At 22.3% G+C, this 19,548-nt stretch overlaps 5 protein-coding genes across 5 annotated transcripts; 3 read left to right on the top strand and 2 right to left on the bottom strand. All coding sequences in view use genetic code 6, as the record gives it.

Moving 5' to 3' along the window:
• Positions 1-131: 131 nt before the first annotated feature.
• Positions 132-3,493, top strand: TTHERM_000763080 (hypothetical protein; the record flags this gene model as incomplete). Its single annotated transcript, XM_012800402.1, has 2 exons — positions 132-2,123; positions 2,246-3,493. Exons 1-2 carry the CDS (start codon positions 297-299, stop codon positions 3,491-3,493), a joined length of 3,075 nt encoding a protein of 1,024 aa, XP_012655856.1. The 5' UTR covers positions 132-296.
• A 780-nt stretch (positions 3,494-4,273) lies between these two features.
• Positions 4,274-7,890, top strand: TTHERM_00764080 (hypothetical protein; the record flags this gene model as incomplete). The annotated part of the gene is made up of 2 exons (XM_001025367.2): positions 4,274-4,823; positions 4,883-7,890. The coding sequence occupies 2 exons, from the start codon at positions 4,274-4,276 to the stop codon at positions 7,888-7,890; spliced, it is 3,558 nt and encodes a 1,185-aa protein (XP_001025367.2).
• A 2,204-nt stretch (positions 7,891-10,094) lies between these two features.
• Positions 10,095-12,539, bottom strand: TTHERM_000764090 (cyclic nucleotide-binding domain protein; the record flags this gene model as incomplete). The annotated part of the gene is made up of 5 exons (XM_012800403.1): positions 10,095-10,928; positions 11,251-11,409; positions 11,477-11,937; positions 12,152-12,344; positions 12,408-12,539. The coding sequence occupies 5 exons, from the start codon at positions 12,537-12,539 to the stop codon at positions 10,095-10,097; spliced, it is 1,779 nt and encodes a 592-aa protein (XP_012655857.1).
• An 831-nt stretch (positions 12,540-13,370) lies between these two features.
• TTHERM_00765090 (hypothetical protein) lies at positions 13,371-14,907 on the bottom strand (the record flags this gene model as incomplete). The annotated part of the gene is made up of 7 exons (XM_001025369.2): positions 13,371-13,929; positions 13,988-14,098; positions 14,161-14,247; positions 14,345-14,457; positions 14,519-14,592; positions 14,670-14,788; positions 14,855-14,907. The coding sequence occupies 7 exons, from the start codon at positions 14,905-14,907 to the stop codon at positions 13,371-13,373; spliced, it is 1,116 nt and encodes a 371-aa protein (XP_001025369.2).
• A 1,051-nt stretch (positions 14,908-15,958) lies between these two features.
• TTHERM_00765100 (hypothetical protein) lies at positions 15,959-19,448 on the top strand (the record flags this gene model as incomplete). The annotated part of the gene is made up of 4 exons (XM_001025370.2): positions 15,959-16,232; positions 16,329-16,771; positions 16,833-17,060; positions 17,115-19,448. Exons 1-4 carry the CDS (start codon positions 16,028-16,030, stop codon positions 19,446-19,448), a joined length of 3,210 nt encoding a protein of 1,069 aa, XP_001025370.2. The 5' UTR covers positions 15,959-16,027.
• Between the last annotated feature and the right edge of the window lie 100 nt (positions 19,449-19,548).

Below are 19,548 nucleotides of genomic sequence, written 5' to 3' on the forward strand. Positions count from 1 at the left end.
TATGGTAAATTTTTTAATCAGATAACTATGATTTATGATTTATACATTATAAAATTATTTATGAGTATTTAAAATCTAAAATTGCTAAATTGATATAATTAAATTTGTGTTATTTTTGAATTTAATAAAATTTATTATTCATTCATAGAATAAAAACTATTAAATTAATATCATAATAAAAAAGTAAAAATTCGCAATCTAACATAGTTTCTACTTATTATTACTAAATTAAATATAAAGCTAAAACATACATTAATTCAGCTTTTATTACGCATATTTTACACAGCCATTTTACCATGAAATCCGATATAAAACTCAAACCAGATAATAAATAATTACTAGCATCTCTTTTTACACAGTTTTTTAGAGATCATTTGCTGACTCAAACAGAACATCAAAGAGATAAAGATGCGTATGAAAAAAATTTTGACTTATGGTAGAAATTTGTTAAAGTGATTAATTAAGATTTGAAACTAGAAGAAAATGATAACTTCTAAAATAACTAAGATTTAGTATAGTAATTAGTAATCGCAATAGATAATTACAAATAAAGCCATGATATAAATGCTAATTACATTGAAGAAATATCTTAACTCTTAAGCTCTAGTCTCAATAAGAGTAACGATGTCTAAGAGTAGGGCAATTCTTCAAAAAAATTTGAGAAGGCTTCAATCCACAGTCAACGGAGGTAACTATCTATACCTCCAAAACCTAGTTTGATCTTGGGCGATAGTTTAGTTGAAGAGGAAAAACTTACTTAAGAATACAATTATAAGTAAGGATACCCTATTCGAACTCATAAGAAAAATAATACAGCTATACTAAGCTAGAGTAAATCAAAGTAGATAAAGGAAGGGTATTAATTATAAGGATAGAAATCTCCTTTTAACTAAGCACTTGAGGTTTAAAATTTAAATAAAAATAGTAATATATAATCATGTCAAAATATATTTAATGGTATTTAAAATATATAATAAAAATCAACCCAAAGAGCAGATGAAGAAATATAAAATAATTTCTTAGAACTACAATAATTTTTAAAGCAAAAAAATACTAAAAACATTCAAGAAATAACATAAAATTTGATGTAGGAATAAGCATTTAAGTAATCAAAGAATATTTATATCTTAAAGAGTAATAATAGCTGCAATTAAAAGATGAACATAATGAATTAATTTCTTTATGCGGTTAGTATCTAACATTACTAAGACCTCATTTAAAACAGCTCATAAGAATAATGGTAGTAAATCATTTAATTTTTCAAGGACGAAAAAAAAACTTGCTAATATAATTTAGCTTAGGACATTAATAAGTCAAACAAAATGTCTTAGTATTAAAAATCAATTATGAAAGCATTATTTACAGAAATGTCAGAAAATATACAAAGATAAGATAAAACTTAACAGACCGCCTTTTATGATTTTTTGTAAAGGGCTTAAAGCGATGAAATTCTAGCTTAAAGCTTATTAGTGAGTCTCAAAGAAAAGATTGTTAACACGTGCAAGCTGGAAGAATGCGATAGCTTTCGTAATGAGGTGTTTAATAATTGGTTTGTAAAAAATCCTAATACTAACTTAGTAGGAATTGACTCATAGAAATTAAAGCTTTTGTCTTTCTCTCTTTAAAAGAGAATTTCTATCCTAAAAGTTACATAAACAATAAATTGTTAATCATAAATACAATCCAGCTCCTCATTAGAAGTCGTACAGTCTTTTGAACACTCAAGCGATAATGGTATTTGCATTCCTAGTATTAATATCCTTTGGCACAATACTCACTAATATGACCATTTTTATTTAATTTTAAATGATCAATAATAAGCCTTTTATCAAAATAAAAGCAAGTAAAAAATTTAATCAATGTAGCAACCTTTCATTTAAACAAAAGAAATTTCTTTATAGAAATGTATTTCTGAAATGTAATCTTCATCTACACAACCATAAAATTTTTCTTTACTCCAAATTTCTAAATAATAATCTGATTAGCCCAGCCAGCTATTAAAAAATAATAGCAATTCATACATGTCATAAAACAATCTAAATGGCTCTTAAAAGAAACAGAGAGAGGAAGCTCTAATTGAAAAATACTCCAGTTCGACATCCAACTTCTCTCGCAGTTCTATTGTAATTTATTTTTACACCTTTATTTAATCTATTAGCTTAATTATAACGCAAATCCCTTTTTTTAAATAAAAGAATTATTAATCTTAATGAACCAAAATTTAATTTCATTTTATTAACTTTAGGAACCAAAATTCTCAAAAGAAGGACTCTAGAATCTCAAATAAAAAACATAGAAGTTGAAGTTAATGATGATAGATAATTCTTTTACCATAAATAGTATTTAAATGCAGATAGAAAATAACTGGAAGCCTTCTAATTAATATAATTAGCAAAATGTTATAAATATTCCTTCAATTCCATCTAACTAGCTAGAACAATAATTTAAAAAGATTGATTAATTTTAATTAAAGATTAATTCATAATTATCACCTTTTATTAAGCCATTAAATGACATAAACAATCAAAATACAAATCTTAGGTATTAAAGTAATATTCAAATTTAATTACTCAAAAATTAAGATTAAGATATATTGAGAGGTCGTGAAAACTGCTAAAACTAAATCAAGTTGTTAAATTAATGTAGTTTTAGAAGTGCCAGTCAAAATAACTTTTTCAAATAGAAAGAAGAATAGTCTCAACATATAAGTTTAATTCCAAACTTATAGAGCAATTAAAGTTAAATAACATCTAACATTTCACCAACAAAAAAGAATTAGGCATCAAATTAAGCAAGATTGAGAATACAGTCTGGCCATGTAGTATCAGCTCATAAAATAAGCGAAGACAATTAAGATCGCTCAGGTATTACTCTTTTAGGGTAGTCATCTTAAAAAAGCAATATATCTCCATTCATTAATTTGTATAATGAAGAAAATAGCATTAAATGTACTAAAATGGAGGAAAACAAGAAAGAAGATTCCTCTGATAAATATTAATCAAATTATGATTCAAATACTTCATAAATATAAATTTAATTACTGAACAAATAATAAAAGAATATTTTAAATTCAAATTAAGTAGATGAGTCTGATAAAAATATCTTAAAAGCATTAGGATTGACTAGCTCTACTTCTACTAACTCAACTATAGCTTCCAACACTGCATCAAATATAAATACCCCAAATAATTTTATTTAGAATAACTCATGTTCTAGATAAGCCTCTTTTTTCATGAGAAACAGCCCAAATTATATGAATAATAACAACTCTCCTTAGACAGATTCAGGAGTTAAACTAATAAAATCTTTAAGTACTAACCAACACAATATCTAATTTACTAACCCCAAATAAATACCTTCTATTAATGACTTTAGATTTTACTAAGAATTTTTATTACAAAATAAATAAAATACACCTCAATAAAACTGTATAAAAAACTAATAAATAAACCATAAGTATATATCCTTATAATAAAATATAGCAAAAAGTTGAATTTATATAATTTTATAATTTATTTTTAGGTATTAATTGATTATTAGTTTATTATTTACAAATTATTATTCTAATGTTTCCTTTAGAATTTAATTAAAATTCTAAAATATAATTTTATTTATTATCAAATATTTCAGATATTTACAATATTGTTGAATATTTACAAGTAAATATTATTATGATTGCTTTAAAAGTTAATTAAAAATCAAAATACCACTTATCAAAAAATGAATATTTATTTATTAATGGTTGAATATTTACAAAATATTATAATGAATAAATTAAAAATACTATTTAGCATAAATCATATATTACATATATTTATAATTGGTAGAATATTTATTTACAAGGTATTATTTTACAAAAATTGATATTTATTTTATTGAAATTACATTTTAACTAAAGAATAAAAAGATTTTAAACTAAAATTTATACATGTATTTATAAACTTTTTTCTTTATGATAGATTAAATAAAAGCATGAAGTAAAAATTTATAATATTAACTACCAAAAATTATGTTTAAATGAAATAATTAATAATTCATAAATAAGTGATAGCTTACAAAACATTTAAAGGATTCAAATTGATAGCAAAAGAAAGTTATTCATTGATTTATTATTCATTCATTAATTAATTAATTGAATTTATTATTTCTCCTAAAATAACTTTTTGTAAAAAAATTATAAACATAAAGCAATATACAAATATAATATACATTTATCAATAGAAAAACTTCCATTAAATTTAAAAGCAAAAGGAAGATAAACTATTGTAAAGATATGTCAGAACACAATTAAAATACTATTTTGGCTAATATTCCTATTAAAAAATCTAGCAAAGAAACGATGAAAAGCAATAGAAATATTATGATTAATTTTGAAAATCAATTATAGTAGAAAGTAGAGGATATGTTCAAGACTGATGGACTTAAAATTTTAGTGAAAAGAGGCAAAACATTTGGTTTACTTACAACTAGATATTATAAGATAGTTAGAGATTTTCTGTACTACTACAAAAGTAAAGCTATTACAAGCAAGCCAAAAGGAATTCTCAATTTGCGTGACTCGTCTCTTAAAGTTGAGTTAGAATATGGAAAAATAATTAAGGAGAAGCAATTTGGATTGAAAGTGTAAGGTGCTAAAACACATGGAGTATTTTGGCTAGTAAGCTAAAACCAAGCAGAAAACATAACACTTTTTAAATATTTGAAGCTACTGAATGGATAATTTTAAATAAAATAGCTTCCACTTCTTTCTAACAGGAATCTTAGAGGAGGAAATAGTTAGTTGATAAATAATAGTCTATGTAGTCAAGTTGAAGGAGGATTAGGTAAAACAGATAAATAATAAGATTTTCAATTAATCAAAATATTTTATAAATTTAATTAGAAAATATGATCAGTGAGGAAAAAATAAATTAAATAGAGTTTATGGATGCATAACTTAATTTAGCTTTAAGAAATGTTGATAGCAGTGTTGTTTTAAAGATAGAAAAGCCTTAAATCGAAGATATTAATGGAGTTTAGTATAACTCTAGCAAGCAAGTGTGTTACATAGGAGAGGAAAATAAAAATGATAATACTCAATATGCTTAGTAAAATATAAATTAAAATATACTTACAAATTTAATTAATGGAATAAAAGATAGAAGTAACAATCAATATGATAATTTTTAAATTGAAAGAAAAGAAATTAGTTAACAACCTAATGTAATCTCAATAAAAAGAGATTTTTTATCTAAAAAATACGAAGTTGAAAATGAGTAGATTTTTGAAGAAGAGGAGGGTTTTAAAAACAAATAATGGGGATAAATTCAATATCATAATAGCAGCACATATTTTGGAGAAAGTTAAAAATAATCAACAAAAAAGAATAATGGATTAAATTATAGTAGTTAATAAAATCTAGGGATAGAAGATAAGATTATTCATTTAGAATTGTAAATATCTCCAAAGAAAAAGTAACCTCATACAGCAAGCTCTCTTAACGAAAGAAATAGTACTGGCAATAAGAGCCATTTATATCAAATTAATTATTCTCCAAACTTCAATAATATGTATGGGCAAGGTTATGATGACGAATTTTTGTAAAGAGAAATAGGAGATGTATAATTACCTTCTTCTCCAAAATAAATTATTTAGTTTGACGATGATTATGATGAAGAATACATAGATTATTATGGTGAAATAAATTTAAATTACACTAATGGCATAGGTAGTGCAATAACTAGCTAAAATACATTAAATAAAATTAAAAAACCTTAAGCAGATATAACAAATCCATCCTCTTAAATTTTATTGCTAAATTAAAATACCACAACCCAACAGAATTTGAGTTAAAATTAAATTTTGCTTGTTGAAGCTAGTAGTAATTTTACTCAAATGTTAAGTCCTATTTACTAATAATAGGAATCTAATTTTTTAAGATAATTTAATCCAAATGAAGATTATGCACAACAACTAAATTTAATAAAAGAATAAGGTAAAAAAATAGAAGAGTCAATCAAAACAAGTGAGTAAATGCTTAATTACTACAAAGAATAGTATGAATAAATTAAAAAATCTACATCTTGCTTGGATGAAGCTGAAGAGCTGCATGAAAAAAATAAAAATAACTAAATTTTATCAGAAATATATTCTAATATTGTTTAAACTAAAAAGCAGCAATAATCAACGTAAATAAAAAACTCATCAAATTAATATGAAAGTCATAAGCCAATTATTCATAACTAATCTAAAAGTGATATAAACTTATTACATTATATATATGAAGATTAATTTTATGAAGATGTTAATTACAACCAAGAATAGGTTTGCTAATTTCCTTACCAAAATTAATATAATTCTCACAATTCAATAGAATTTAAGCTTTAGTTGAATGATAAGTTAAAAAATAAGTCTGCTCCACATTCTCCTAATACATCTATTTTAAGAGGTAATAAATTTATTAATAAAAGCGAGTAAGATGAAAATATTGCAGAAGACTCTGAAGAAGGATCAAATGACTAATTCAATAGTAGATATTGTAGAAATATGGATATTTTATCAAATAACAATCCTCATCAAAGAACTTAAACAGATTTAGCTTTAGAAGAAGAAGCAGTAGCAAATGAAAATAGTGGTGAAGAAGATGATTACTACCTAAGTGAAAAACCTAGGGAGGATAATTTTAGATCAAGTAACTGTAATGAAATAAAAGAGTCGAAATATCAATCAGGTATAAGCAACAAAACTACTAACTACTAGACATCTGAATATAAAATAGTATTAAATGAAGAATAAAAAAAATTAAATAAAGAAATGAAGGAAATTTGCAACTAAGAAAACTCACTAAAACAAATAGAAGACTTAGATTTTAAAATTTTAGATGAAATTAAAGATGAAGTTGGAAGAAATGTTTCCTAAATAAATAAACCTAATCTATTTTCAGATTAATAAAATTCGAATATTAGGAGGAGCAAAAGTGCAATATCCTAAAAGAACAATGGTACTACAAATTAAATAAAATTCAAAGCAAGAGCTTCTGTGAAGAATATTTCTCAAAGGAATATATATGATGAAGGAGAAGGAGGGGAAGATGAAAGTGAGTGTATCGACAATCCTATTGAATACTCTGAGAAGATGAATAATAAAGAAGATATTTCGAATAAATATCGCTATGAAGAAGATGAAGTTATTCAAAGTTCTAAAATAATATAAAAAGAATCAATCTAAATAGATTCGTCAGGAAATGTTATTAAATAGTTGGAATAATCTTTTTCTTAGGGATCATCGAATTCTCAGTCTGTATCTCCCTAACCTCGTAATTCACCAACTAAAATTATAAAAAAATAAGAAAACGATTAAAAAGAATTTACTTTAAGTAATTCATATAAAAAAAAGTAAATTATAGAATTATTGGAAAAAGATTTAAAGCAATCAAAAGATACTTCATCTCAAAAAACAGCTTAAAATTTCTAATAAAATGAGTTAACTTTAAAAAAATCATAAAATTTAAATTAAACAGATGTTTTCGAATTCTAAGACAACAGAATTAGCGAAGTAATATTAAATTGTAACTCAATTTATGCTTGCTTAGAAGAAATATGTTAAATGATATGGAAAAATTTTATCAGAGAAGCATAAGAATAGATTAAAATTTTAAAATAAAGATTTTCAAAAAAATAGTTTCTCATAGATATAGCTGAGCTCGAAATAGATTTGCTTATCATATCATTCAGTGGATAAGTTGAAAATCTAAATTTTGTGTGTGAAAAAGTTGATTAAATTTTGAAATCAATCAAGTTAGAGCAAAAGTAAAAATAAAACTTTTACGATTTATGCCTCTGTGATATTAATCAAGCTGAATTATTTCTTATTAAGGGCATTATTTAATATATACAAAATAAAAAACTATGAAGTGTATATCATTTGAGGGAATCTTATAAAATTTACACAAAATTCGAAACATTAGAGTCAAAACTTCTTGATTCTCTCAAAATAAACACCCTTAACTCATAGCTATCTCCTGGTTAATAGAGCTTTTTGAAAGGCAGCTAAGAAATGGCTAATAACTCCTAAAAAATACTATAGATTTTAAATAAATTTTATTTTGGAAAAGGATTTTATGCCACAGCCTTTAGCTTTCTTCCAGATGGTATTCTCTCATTCTTAAAACTCTTAGGCTATTCAAATGACACAAGCGTAAATTATATTAAACTTTTTATTTATTATCTAAATTTTATATTCAAATATTTTAAATTCAGATTGGAATCAAATGGCTAGAAAAGTGCTTGTAAGATAGGAGTTTAAGATCTAATTATGCTGCTATCCTTCTCAGTTTGATTTACGTTGAACGCAAATCTGACAACCACAAGGGATTAGAAATTATTTAATAAGCTTAAAGAGACACTAAATGGCAAGATAGCATTTGCTTATCTTGGGTGTAGAGCCTTATCTTAATGAATTTAGAAGAAGCTGAATAGGCTGAAAAGTGTCTTTTAAAAGGTATTCTTCATATTACAGAAAATATAAAGAAGAAAAACCTTTAGTAAATTAATTTAAATATAATTATGTATGAACTTTGCTGGCTTGAAATAATATAAATGAAATGGTCTTTATCACTCTCTCACTTAGAAGAGTTGATTTGTAGAAGTCTTGATATTTAAATTTTTAAGACCATTTATAAATTAGCTAAAAAATAAGATTTTTAATATATTAAATCAATTGAAGAAAAGGTTAAACAGTTGTAAAAGTAATAAGCTAAAGTACAATTACCTTTAAAAATATAAATGATATTGCATTTAGCATGCTGTTTCATAGAAGTAGGATAATAGTGTTTTGCTCGAGCATATCTTTAAATTTCTTTAGTTGAATATAACTTGATGACAAGCTAAAAAAAATAAAATGAAGACTTGATAAAACTTATTGAAAAATACTTAAATAGACCAAACCTTTTGTATGTTTAGTACGAAGTGCACTACTTGCTTAAATTAACAAGTAAGCTTTCAGATCCAACCTTACTCAAACACATGCCTTATATTAGATAACAAATGAAATAAATAGAAACACAAGAAAATTCACCATAAACAATTCCATAAAAGATAAGTATTTGCACTTTCTTAAGTGTGATTAATTGCTTTATTGGAAAATATTTTGAAAACGAAGAATTATATGAATTTTTTAAAAAAATATAAGAAAATAAACTCAAATTATATGAATATATATTATAGCACTTTTACTTCTGGTGTGCTATGTCCTTTTTTCATCGTAAAATGTATAATGAATCTCTATAAGCTTTTGAGAAAGCTAAGAAAATAAAAAATACAGAATTCTCTATTTTAGAAAAAGTAGAAAAAAATATAACACAATTACAAACCTATATTGAAAAAGAAAAATCTAGAAGAAAATCTTAGGATAGTAATGCGGTTTGATTGAAGTTTAAAATTAAATGTAACAAAAATGAATGATCTCAAAAATAACAGAAAATCCTTTAATTGTTAAAAATAAATACTTAGTCTTTCTAAATTAGAATTAATATTCAAATTCTGAAAAATTATTCTTATAGAATATTTTATAAAAAACATAATAATTAAATTAATAATCAACTCTATTACTTAAAAATGCTTTAAAAATATAAAAATCCTTTTTTTAGCAATGAATTACTAAAAAATAATAGCAATTATGTAAATTAAAGCTAGAAACAAATTGTTATTTTTAGCCATAAAAACACTTTATTACAATTAATACTTTTTAAATAAAAATACTAATAATAATATAATCAAAGCAACAAAATATCAAAATATGGAATTAAGATAAACATGATTAATATCATATTTTTTAAATTAATTAAACATAATTAATTTGTTTAGTTTAAATATTTTATTTTGTTATTTGCTTTCTGTTAATAAATAAATAGAAGATTTCTTCAAAAATGACAAAACTAATTTAATGTGATGAAAAAATTTCTTCAAAAATCTTAATTTTTTTTTATTGCAAACTAATGTTACATAATTATAAAATTATTGATGCTACTTGAATTAATATTTTTTTTTTATAATAACTTTGAAATTAAATATATTAGTAATACAATAGTTAATGAATAATAAACTATTAAATTATTTTCATAATTCAATTTCTGATAATCTATAAGGCCTAACCCCTTTTTATTTGTGAAAGCTTTTTTCTATTAAATGTATCATAGAATTATCATTCTACTTTTTAAAAGGAGTTTGAGGTGAATGCAATTCTTAGAAGCTTTTTAATGAGGGTTTTACATTAATTATAGGAGAAGAAATTGGAGAGATTTCAAAAAAATAATTTAAAGATTAGCATTAATTTCCTAGAGAATGGATAGATTAACTATTTTACTGTAATTTTCTTTTTTATTGTATATTAGTTAAGGAGTTCTATTATATATAACTTTTGTTGGTAGTACTTATTTTAGGTAAACTGAAATTTCTTGAGTGAATAGTTATAGATTAAGACTCACCATTTTTTGTTAAATCAGTCAAAGCTGTAGAACGCGAATCTTAAATATGATCATTGTTTATAGATTTTCCTCTAAAAGTAGTATTATGGTTATGGTTATCAAAAAAAGATTTATTTTAAGCTATTTTTACATTAAGAAAATGGTATTTTTATTATTTGTCAGAGAGGATATGATTTTTCAAATCTTTGATTTAATTGCAATATTTATCTATATCTATATTTTACTGATTGCTAATAAAATTTTGGAGCCTTTTCTATGGATTATATATTTACTAGTCTTATATTTTCCCTTATATTAATAACTTTTAGGTGATAGGGTCAGCTAGAATAAACTGTATAAATATATAGCTTTTAATTCGTAAGAGCTCTCCACCATCTTTGCTTTTACATACAACAAATCCAGCTCTCCTTTTATTTTCCATTATATCTTGTTGTCCAAAATGATCTAATGGTCCATATTCATGAAGCTTTTTATATTTTTAAATAAATTAAAGATTAATATTAAATTAAATAAATAAATAAATCAGTTGTATCGCACAAGTTTTAAGTAGAATGAATTTGTTAAAAATGTTTTTTTTAACTTAAATTTTTAATCTTTTTTTTAAGTTAAGACAATAAATTTAACCTTCCCTTCTTATTAAACATATCAATTTATTTGAACAAGATTGATTACAATATGCGTTATGAAATAAACATAGATATAAATTTATCTAATTATAAAATACTTCTGGAAATTTAAATAAAAATCATCTAATTTTTAAAATATTAACAATTTAAAAAATAAATTACATAAATCAGATGATTTTATTAAGAGAATTCATCTTAATAGCTTGACAAAAGGTTTTAATCTTAGTTTTCTTTTTGAATTTATTCGTTATTTTATGGTTTTTTAAAATTTGGTGGTATGTGCGAGGAAATAGAGAAGTGGTCAGTTCTTTTCTAATAAAGCTTTATTTAATTAATTTTTGGGAAATTGAATAAATAAATATTTTTTTATTTAGAAATGTAAATTTACTCCATATTAACCACTCTTTACAATGTAAAAATCTGTTGATATTTATCCTTAGTTGAATATGACTGTGTAGAGATTAACTTTTTCTATGAATGATAATAAAAGTATTTCGACCAGTTTATCGTCATTCCAATGGCTTAATATATTTATAGACCTTAGGAAATCTAGCTAAGATTCAACGAAGATTCTATCAGCATTTACTAAAGTTTTTGTATATATGTATTTGTTTATAGAAACAAATTTACATGATTCTTAACATATTGCCATACCTTTAAAAGGCTTATTGAAGTAAAGATTAAGATTTCCAATTGCTTCACCAGCTTTAAATGTTTTGATTAGCATATTTTTTTTTTTAAGATTTTCTTAGCTTTCGTGCTCTGCACTCTATAGATGATCAATATTTGGAATATAATATAAATTAACTTTTCCCTCGAGTAACACTAACATTTCATCTGCTTAACTTCCTAAAAACATAAAATGTAACAAAATTAATGAAGTATTAAAAATTTAATGGATAAAAGCAAAAAAATAAATCAAAATAATTTTTCATGGTTATTAATAAGCAATTAGAATTCTTTTTGATTAAACAAATATAGACTAATTCTGATATATTTATTATTAAAGTGTTTGATTAAGAGTAATATTAAAAATTTTTGAGCAAACAAAATGCAAAAATACCTTATCTAAACAGTATTTCATCAGAAAAAGTTTACACAGCTCTTGCATTTACAAAAGCTTACTTGAGTAGCTCATATCCTCCTTCTTCAATTATAGTTTTAAAGTATTTAAGTTTACTAAATTAATCTATTTGTTTCATAATGTCTTCTTATGTTTTATAGCTTTAGTCTTTACTTAAGCTTATCCATGCTTCCTAATATGTTATAATTATCCAAAATAAACTTATAAAATTTCAAATTAATCTCAAATCAATTACTTCTATATCAATTATTTAACCTTGTATTTCTGCATTTTCATCAATAATTTTGCTAGTTAAGCTTCTTATTTTTTATGTATACTGTCTTGTATTACTTCTTTTGATAAATGGTGAACAATTTACTCTGCTCATATATTTTTTTTTAACAATTTCTACTTAATTTTTTTTTTTAATTAATTATTAATTTTTGTGGATTTTATTTTACTGTATCTTAAACAACAAAAAAGAAATTAAGAATTATTAAATTAATATTTCATAATACTTTTGGTATCTTTTTTTTTTGAAAGATTATTTAAAATCAAAATTTTCTAAATATATAAAAATAGATAATTTAATAAATACTTTCAAACAAATACACTCAGCTCAATTAGCTCAATTGGTATTTATTTAAATTTACCAGTAAAATTTTTATAAAAGGCTTCTTTTCTATCAAAAAAATATAAACTTGTTCTTTAATTTAAAATAGGTTTATTACTCAAAATCAAAAGAATCATATTTATACATACTTAAGTATGTTTTACGCACTTATTTATTATCTTTTTCAAATTAAATATATAATTTTGAGTTTGCTATTATTTAATAAATTATGATTAATATTGATAGAGATATATTATTCTTAACTTAAAAAAATAAGTAAGAATTTATTCATTATTAAAATATTAGTAAGATTATATTTAAAAGATAATTAATAAGCTGAATTTGTATTTTAAAAATAAAATATTTTCTTAATTATTTAAAAAAAAAAAAAAATTTCAAATTAATTTATTAGTTTTTGCTTATTTAAATCAATTAAGATTTAATTAATTTTAGAGAATATGTATTATTTATTACTAAAAAAACTAAATAAGAATTTATTCATTATTTAAATATTATTAACATTAGTTTTTATTTTAAAGAGGTAGTTTTTTTAATTTATTTATTTAGTTAGTATTTTGCAATTGAAAATTTTTTATTCTATTAGTATCAACAATTATTATTTTAATAAATACTTTTTTGAGATTATTGAGAGGGTAGTAAGATTTTTGCATTTGTTGTAAAAATTGTATCCTTTTCTTCATCAAGTTCAATAGATTTTGTTTTAACAAATTAACTTTAATTTTAATAATTTAAAGTATTTTATTAGTTTTAAACATCTTTCCAATCGATTTCTTCAATTATTAATGGCTATTTTTTTTTAATCTATGTAATTTTTTTCTAATTGTGATCTGAAGGTTCCTTTGCATTTTTATTTTCTAAAGATGATGACATTTAGTCAATTTCTTTAAATTAAGTTTATTAAGGTTAATTTTCACTAAACTTTATATGATACTTTAATTTATTATTTCTTTAGCTATCACCATATGTATCTAAACTACTATTAACTTTTTGTCTATTAGAATTCTTTATAGATGTTGTTGATGAATTAGAGCTATCATCATTTTAGTTATTATATCTTCTACTCCTTTAATCTATTTATTTTACTAAATCATCTAATTTATAAGGATTATTTTTCTGATTTACACTTCCATATCTCTAGTTTCCACTTTCAAAAATTTATATATATTTATATTGAAGATGAATATAAAATAAAATATATTTACTGATTTCTAACTGAAGAAGCTATAGCTGGTAAATGTATTTCTTTAGAATTGTGCTCTGTCTCTATATTAAGTCTTTTGTTTTAACGAGGAGTATTTGGACAACTTGAAACTCTAATTAAATATTTAGATATTATTAATACTCTTAAAGAATTTAACATGTATTTATAAATTACTTAAGCATATCATTTTTGCTATAGCTATTCTATTATTGCTAGGTATTTTGATGAGAAGAAATTAAATATTTTTGATAACTATTGATACTAATTTATTTAATTAAAAAATAATGATTATTTTTTTATAAATTTTATAATTATAATTTTATTTAAATCTAAAATATATTAAAAATTAATTAATTACGAGTTCTAATTCTAATTATTATAGTCTAACTCAAGCCTATTAATATCATTTGATTTTCTTTCTATTGAAGAAGAGGCTTTTTAAGATTAACGATTTTTATGGTGGTCAAAAGACTATTGTTAAATAAAATAAATTATTTTGTCAAATAAATAAAGATGATCAATTAAAAATTACTGCTCCTCCTACTGTTATTTTTATCAGCCTAGATAGAATATTTTGATTCTGCAATTAGATGTTATTTAATCTCTCTAATAAATATTTTAAAATTATTAAAATTAGAAGAAGTTTATTTCCACTATTTAAAGTTAAGTTAATTAGCCTTTACCGATTTCTCTATTCCTTTTATGGACTTCATTTGGGTGCCCAGAGTAAGATACATTTGATAATGTTTCGTTTTTTCGCTACTTAATTTTATTCATTCTCTCTAAATGTTGAAGATAGTTTCTTTTAAAATTTATATACAAAAAATGATTATGATAAAAGATTTAATTAATCACTAATGAGTCATACTTATTCATTTCATATCTTTGCATTGGCTTTATCTAGTTTTTGTTTGCTATCATTTTATAGTTTTAATTTAGTTGCTAAATTAGACTTATTAACGAATGATATATTAACTAAAAATTGAAAATCTTTTAAAAGTTAGTATTTGTGGTTTTTATCAAAAACTAAAGTAAGTAAAGTTATTGTTAATAATTAATTTCCTGATTTATGGTATCTTCGAGTTTTATTTTTTATGTACATATAAATTTTCGTCTCCTAATTATTTTTAAAACCATAAATTTAATATAATTATAAAGTTAGAGTTGTAAATATAAAAAAAAAGTAAAATTTTTATAGGTGTTTATAATTAAAATACTATTTTTCAAAGTTATAATTTTAATTAGAACATAAATCCAATCAATTAAAATGTAATTAAAAATAAAAAAAATATTTGCTCGAAAATTCATATTTCTATAAAAACATTTATTGAATTAAAATGAATTAAAAAAATATAAAATTATATTTCTATAAAAAACATTTATTCAATTAAAATGAATAAAAAAATGTTAAATATTTGCTTTAAAATTCATAATTCTATAAAAATATTCATTTCATGTTAAAAATAAATTATTTTATTAATTTGTATTTTTAAGAATAAATATTTTTCAATTTTCTAATTTCTACAAAACCAAGTTTTCTTCATTTAATAAAATACTCTCTATGTGGCAAGTATCAGATTAGAATCAGTTTACTGAATCATAAAAAGATAACAATCTAATGTAGTGGTGTTATTTTTTGCTTAAAAATAGATAATATAAATTTTTATATGTGTCTTTTAAACCAAGAAATTAAAATGTAATTAAGAAGATATGAAGTATTTCATATTAAATTCATGTATATATATATAAATATAATATTTGTTTCATGTTAAAATAAATTATTTCAGAAGTTGGTAGTTTTTAGAATTGATTTTCATTTTTAATATTAAAAAAATAAAATTTCTTGATTTAATAAGATACTAATTTCTTTATGTGAGAAATATCTGAGTATCTAATAAGAATCAGATTACTTTATGCTTAAAAATATAACAATCAAATGCAATTATGTTATTTTTAGCTTAAAAATTGATTACCGATCAAAATTTAATTTAATATAATTAAAAAAGATTATTAATAATTTACAATTTTCATATAAAGTAAAATGAAGCTTATCGATACAAGTAGATTATAAGAATATTTAAAAGTAGAGCCAAATGAAAGAACAGAATAGCTAATAAATTAAATATATAATGAAGTATATTTTTTTGAATTTTTTAGATATCTTAATTAGTCTAGTCAAAAAAATTTTATACTTAATTATTGCTGCAAGTTTATGACATGCATCTATTAAAAAAAGAAATAAATAGGTAAATTATTAATGAAATTTTAATGATTCTCGTAAATCCTTCTTTAAGAAATTAGTTTTTGCAATTTGAATATTATTTTATTTGTTAATTTTATAGAATAAAATAGAGATAATATTTGGATTATGCTAGAGGGATAACTTAATATCTATATACCTACTTAAGCTAGTAATTAAGATGAATAATAATATGATAAACCTAAAAAAAAATATGTTAGCATGCTAACTCAAGGATAATGCCTTAATTTAACAACTGTGTGCTTTAAAAAAATTACATCTTTTTATTATGAATGTACAGATTAAGTAGTTTTGCTAAGTATTCCTTCGTTTGTTGATAGTATTTCATTAATAAAGTAGATATACCCTATTGTAAAGGCTGATTATGATTCTATTTTTGAAACATTAATCTAATTTGATTAATTTTATACTTAGCAACAAGTAAGAGACATCTTGTTTGTCAGCAAAAAATGCGTTTATAATAAAGGAAACATATAATTAAAAGGCAATGGTTTAATTATATTCATTGTTTAAGGAGAGTTTTCAGTAATACTTCCTAAATTATTAATATTAAAATATTTAATATTTATATTACTATCATAAATAGATTTTCAAAGATTTCTATAAAGAACAAGTGTAACAAAAAGAAAATTAATTCTATAATCGCTATCAAAAAAAAGAAGATGATTTAGAGAAAAATCATACATAGGATAGCGAAGATGAATACAATACAATTAATTCAAATTAAACATAAAATAGCACAGGTACTTAAGAACTCTAAAAACTTAAAATGAAATTTAAAAAAAGGAATACTCAAGTTTTCAAGAGAATCCAAGTAATCATCAATTTTTAACCAATTAAGTTAAGTGCATTATCATTATAATTATAGTTAGGTATAAAAAAGCCAGGGTCATTAGCTGTTTTAGGAAAAAAGGAAGATTCTGTAGATGGTATAGAATGTCTTGATGGTGAAGGTGTAGTTTTTATATGCACCGAAGATCAGTATAATTAAATAACAAAAGAACAAGAAAGGAAAAGCAATGCGTACTAAGCAGTTATTGCGTGTTAAAATATTTAAAATACTAATAGAGCACCAGATAATTCTTAAGATAAAAACGAATTAATTGATAAAAAAAAGAAAAGTATTTTAAATTAAAATAGTTTGATTGCAAAAATATAAACAAAACTTGCTAGTTAGTAAGATAAAAATAGCAAAAAAATTCCGTTTCAAGATCAACTAAAATAGGTCAAAAATAATGAAAGTTTTAAAGAACTGTAATAAGAAGAAGAAATAGTAAAATAATAATAAACTGATGAAAACACTACTACTACTACTATACTTGGTGCTTCTAAAGGAGATCAGCTAAGAAGCAAATATGAGCTAGACTACAGAAAATCACTAATAAATAATATTGGATAATAGCTTAACACTTTTGCAAACTTTATTTATTCTAACAAAAAAATAAAAAAAGAAGTATTAGCTAAAGAAAATATTTAAAAATAAAATGGGAATGAAAATAATTTAAATGTAGTAAATGAAAAACTGGATTTATAAATTTCGTAATCTAATGCCAATGAAAATGTTTAAAGCCCTTTAAAACTTCCTGAAAACGATGAATAAAAACTAAGTAGATATCTAATTCCTAGTTCACCAGAAAAGAGGCAAGCTAAAAAGAAAACTCTCCCTGTCAACCCATTATATCACTCATAAAAAGGAACATTAAGAGGAATGAGTTAAAATAAATTACCAAGTAGCTAAGAAAATATAGTGAATTAAACTTCTCTTACAAACAACGAGTAATCTAACTCACCTTCTGCCTTTTAAGAATAGCATTTTATCAGAGAGACTAGCATTTAAAAACGAATAGCTTAAAATGAAAACTATCATTTAAGAAATGAATCAAATAAATAAAATAGATCAAAATCACTTTTTTAAACTTAAACACCTACAGAAATCATAAATAATCCAACACCATCAACTAGATTAGGAAAATAGATGATAGCAAATAATAGTATTGAATCTCATTTCGATGTACCAAACTCACCTATAAAAATAGTATAATAAAATTCTATAAATTTCACATCTAAATACAATCAAATTATAAGTTTAAGTGGTCAAAACCACCAAAGGACAGAGTATAGTGATTCACCTACTCATTTTTTAGATTATAATTTTGTTAGTACTCCAAATAATAAAATAAATGATATTAATACTCCTAATAGTTTAAATTATTCTAATGTTTAAACAAAAAACTTTACTGAAAGATGTTAATCTGCTTTTGTAAAAAGCTAAACATCATTAAAAAAGAGTAACCACTTTATAAACTCAGAAAAAAATTTACTTAAATAGAATTTTTCTTCTACAAATAAGGATTGTAAAAAAATAGATTTAAAAGTGAGAATTAGTACTTGTGATACTTATAGCTTTATACCACACAGACAACCTGAAGTTTGTGGATCATAAAGCCATAGATAATTTACAAATCAAACTTAAGGAGACGAGTATAATACCTGCAATACGTTCAGTTCAAGTAACTTGAACTAGTATCAAAATTCAAGCATTAACAAGTTTAATAAAATGTAAAGATCTTTGAAAGAAACACCTAAAAACAATATTAATAAGTTATCTAGTAATAGTAATAGTGAAGCCTCATAAAATAAATAAATTTTTTCTAGAAGAGCTTAATCTGCTAAAAATTTAAGAGTTTAATCTAACAAAATAAATTTAGAAATATAAAAGCAAAATAATGAACAAATTTGTCTTTTTATTGGTTCTAATACAACTACGAACAAAGATAAGCTATAAGATAAGAATATAATTTAAATACTTTATCCATAGAAAGCTAGTATATCTGAAAGAAAACAAATCTCTAGGGTATAAAAATCAAAAAAGCAACAATTTAATCATCTGACAATTAATTCACCTAATAAATTAAATTAAGAAAATGGAGTTTAAAAATCATTAGAAAACGAATTTAAAATCTTTTTATAAAAAAAATTAAGACCACAGAGTGCATTAAATAGATATCAAGGAGAGTAATAAATTAATTAGCTTAATAAAAAAGTATTTGGATAGTTTATGCAATCTCTAAATAACACACCTTCAAATTAAGAAAAAAAATAGCAATAACTCTCAATATCAGCTAATAACTTTTAATCAATTAAATTAAAAACTTTTTCAAGTTTTTCTCAAATTTAGCAACAAAAAAATAAATTAATTTGAATGAAATTAAATGTGTAAATTATTTGTTGAAAAAAAATTTGTATTAAACCCATAAAATAAAATAGTTTTTATTTCAATATTCTTTTAAATTTTCAAATAA

This window comes from Tetrahymena thermophila (genome assembly GCF_000189635.1).
Source record: "Tetrahymena thermophila SB210 genomic scaffold scf_8254284, whole genome shotgun sequence".
NCBI classification, from domain to species: Eukaryota; Ciliophora; class Oligohymenophorea; order Hymenostomatida; family Tetrahymenidae; genus Tetrahymena; species Tetrahymena thermophila.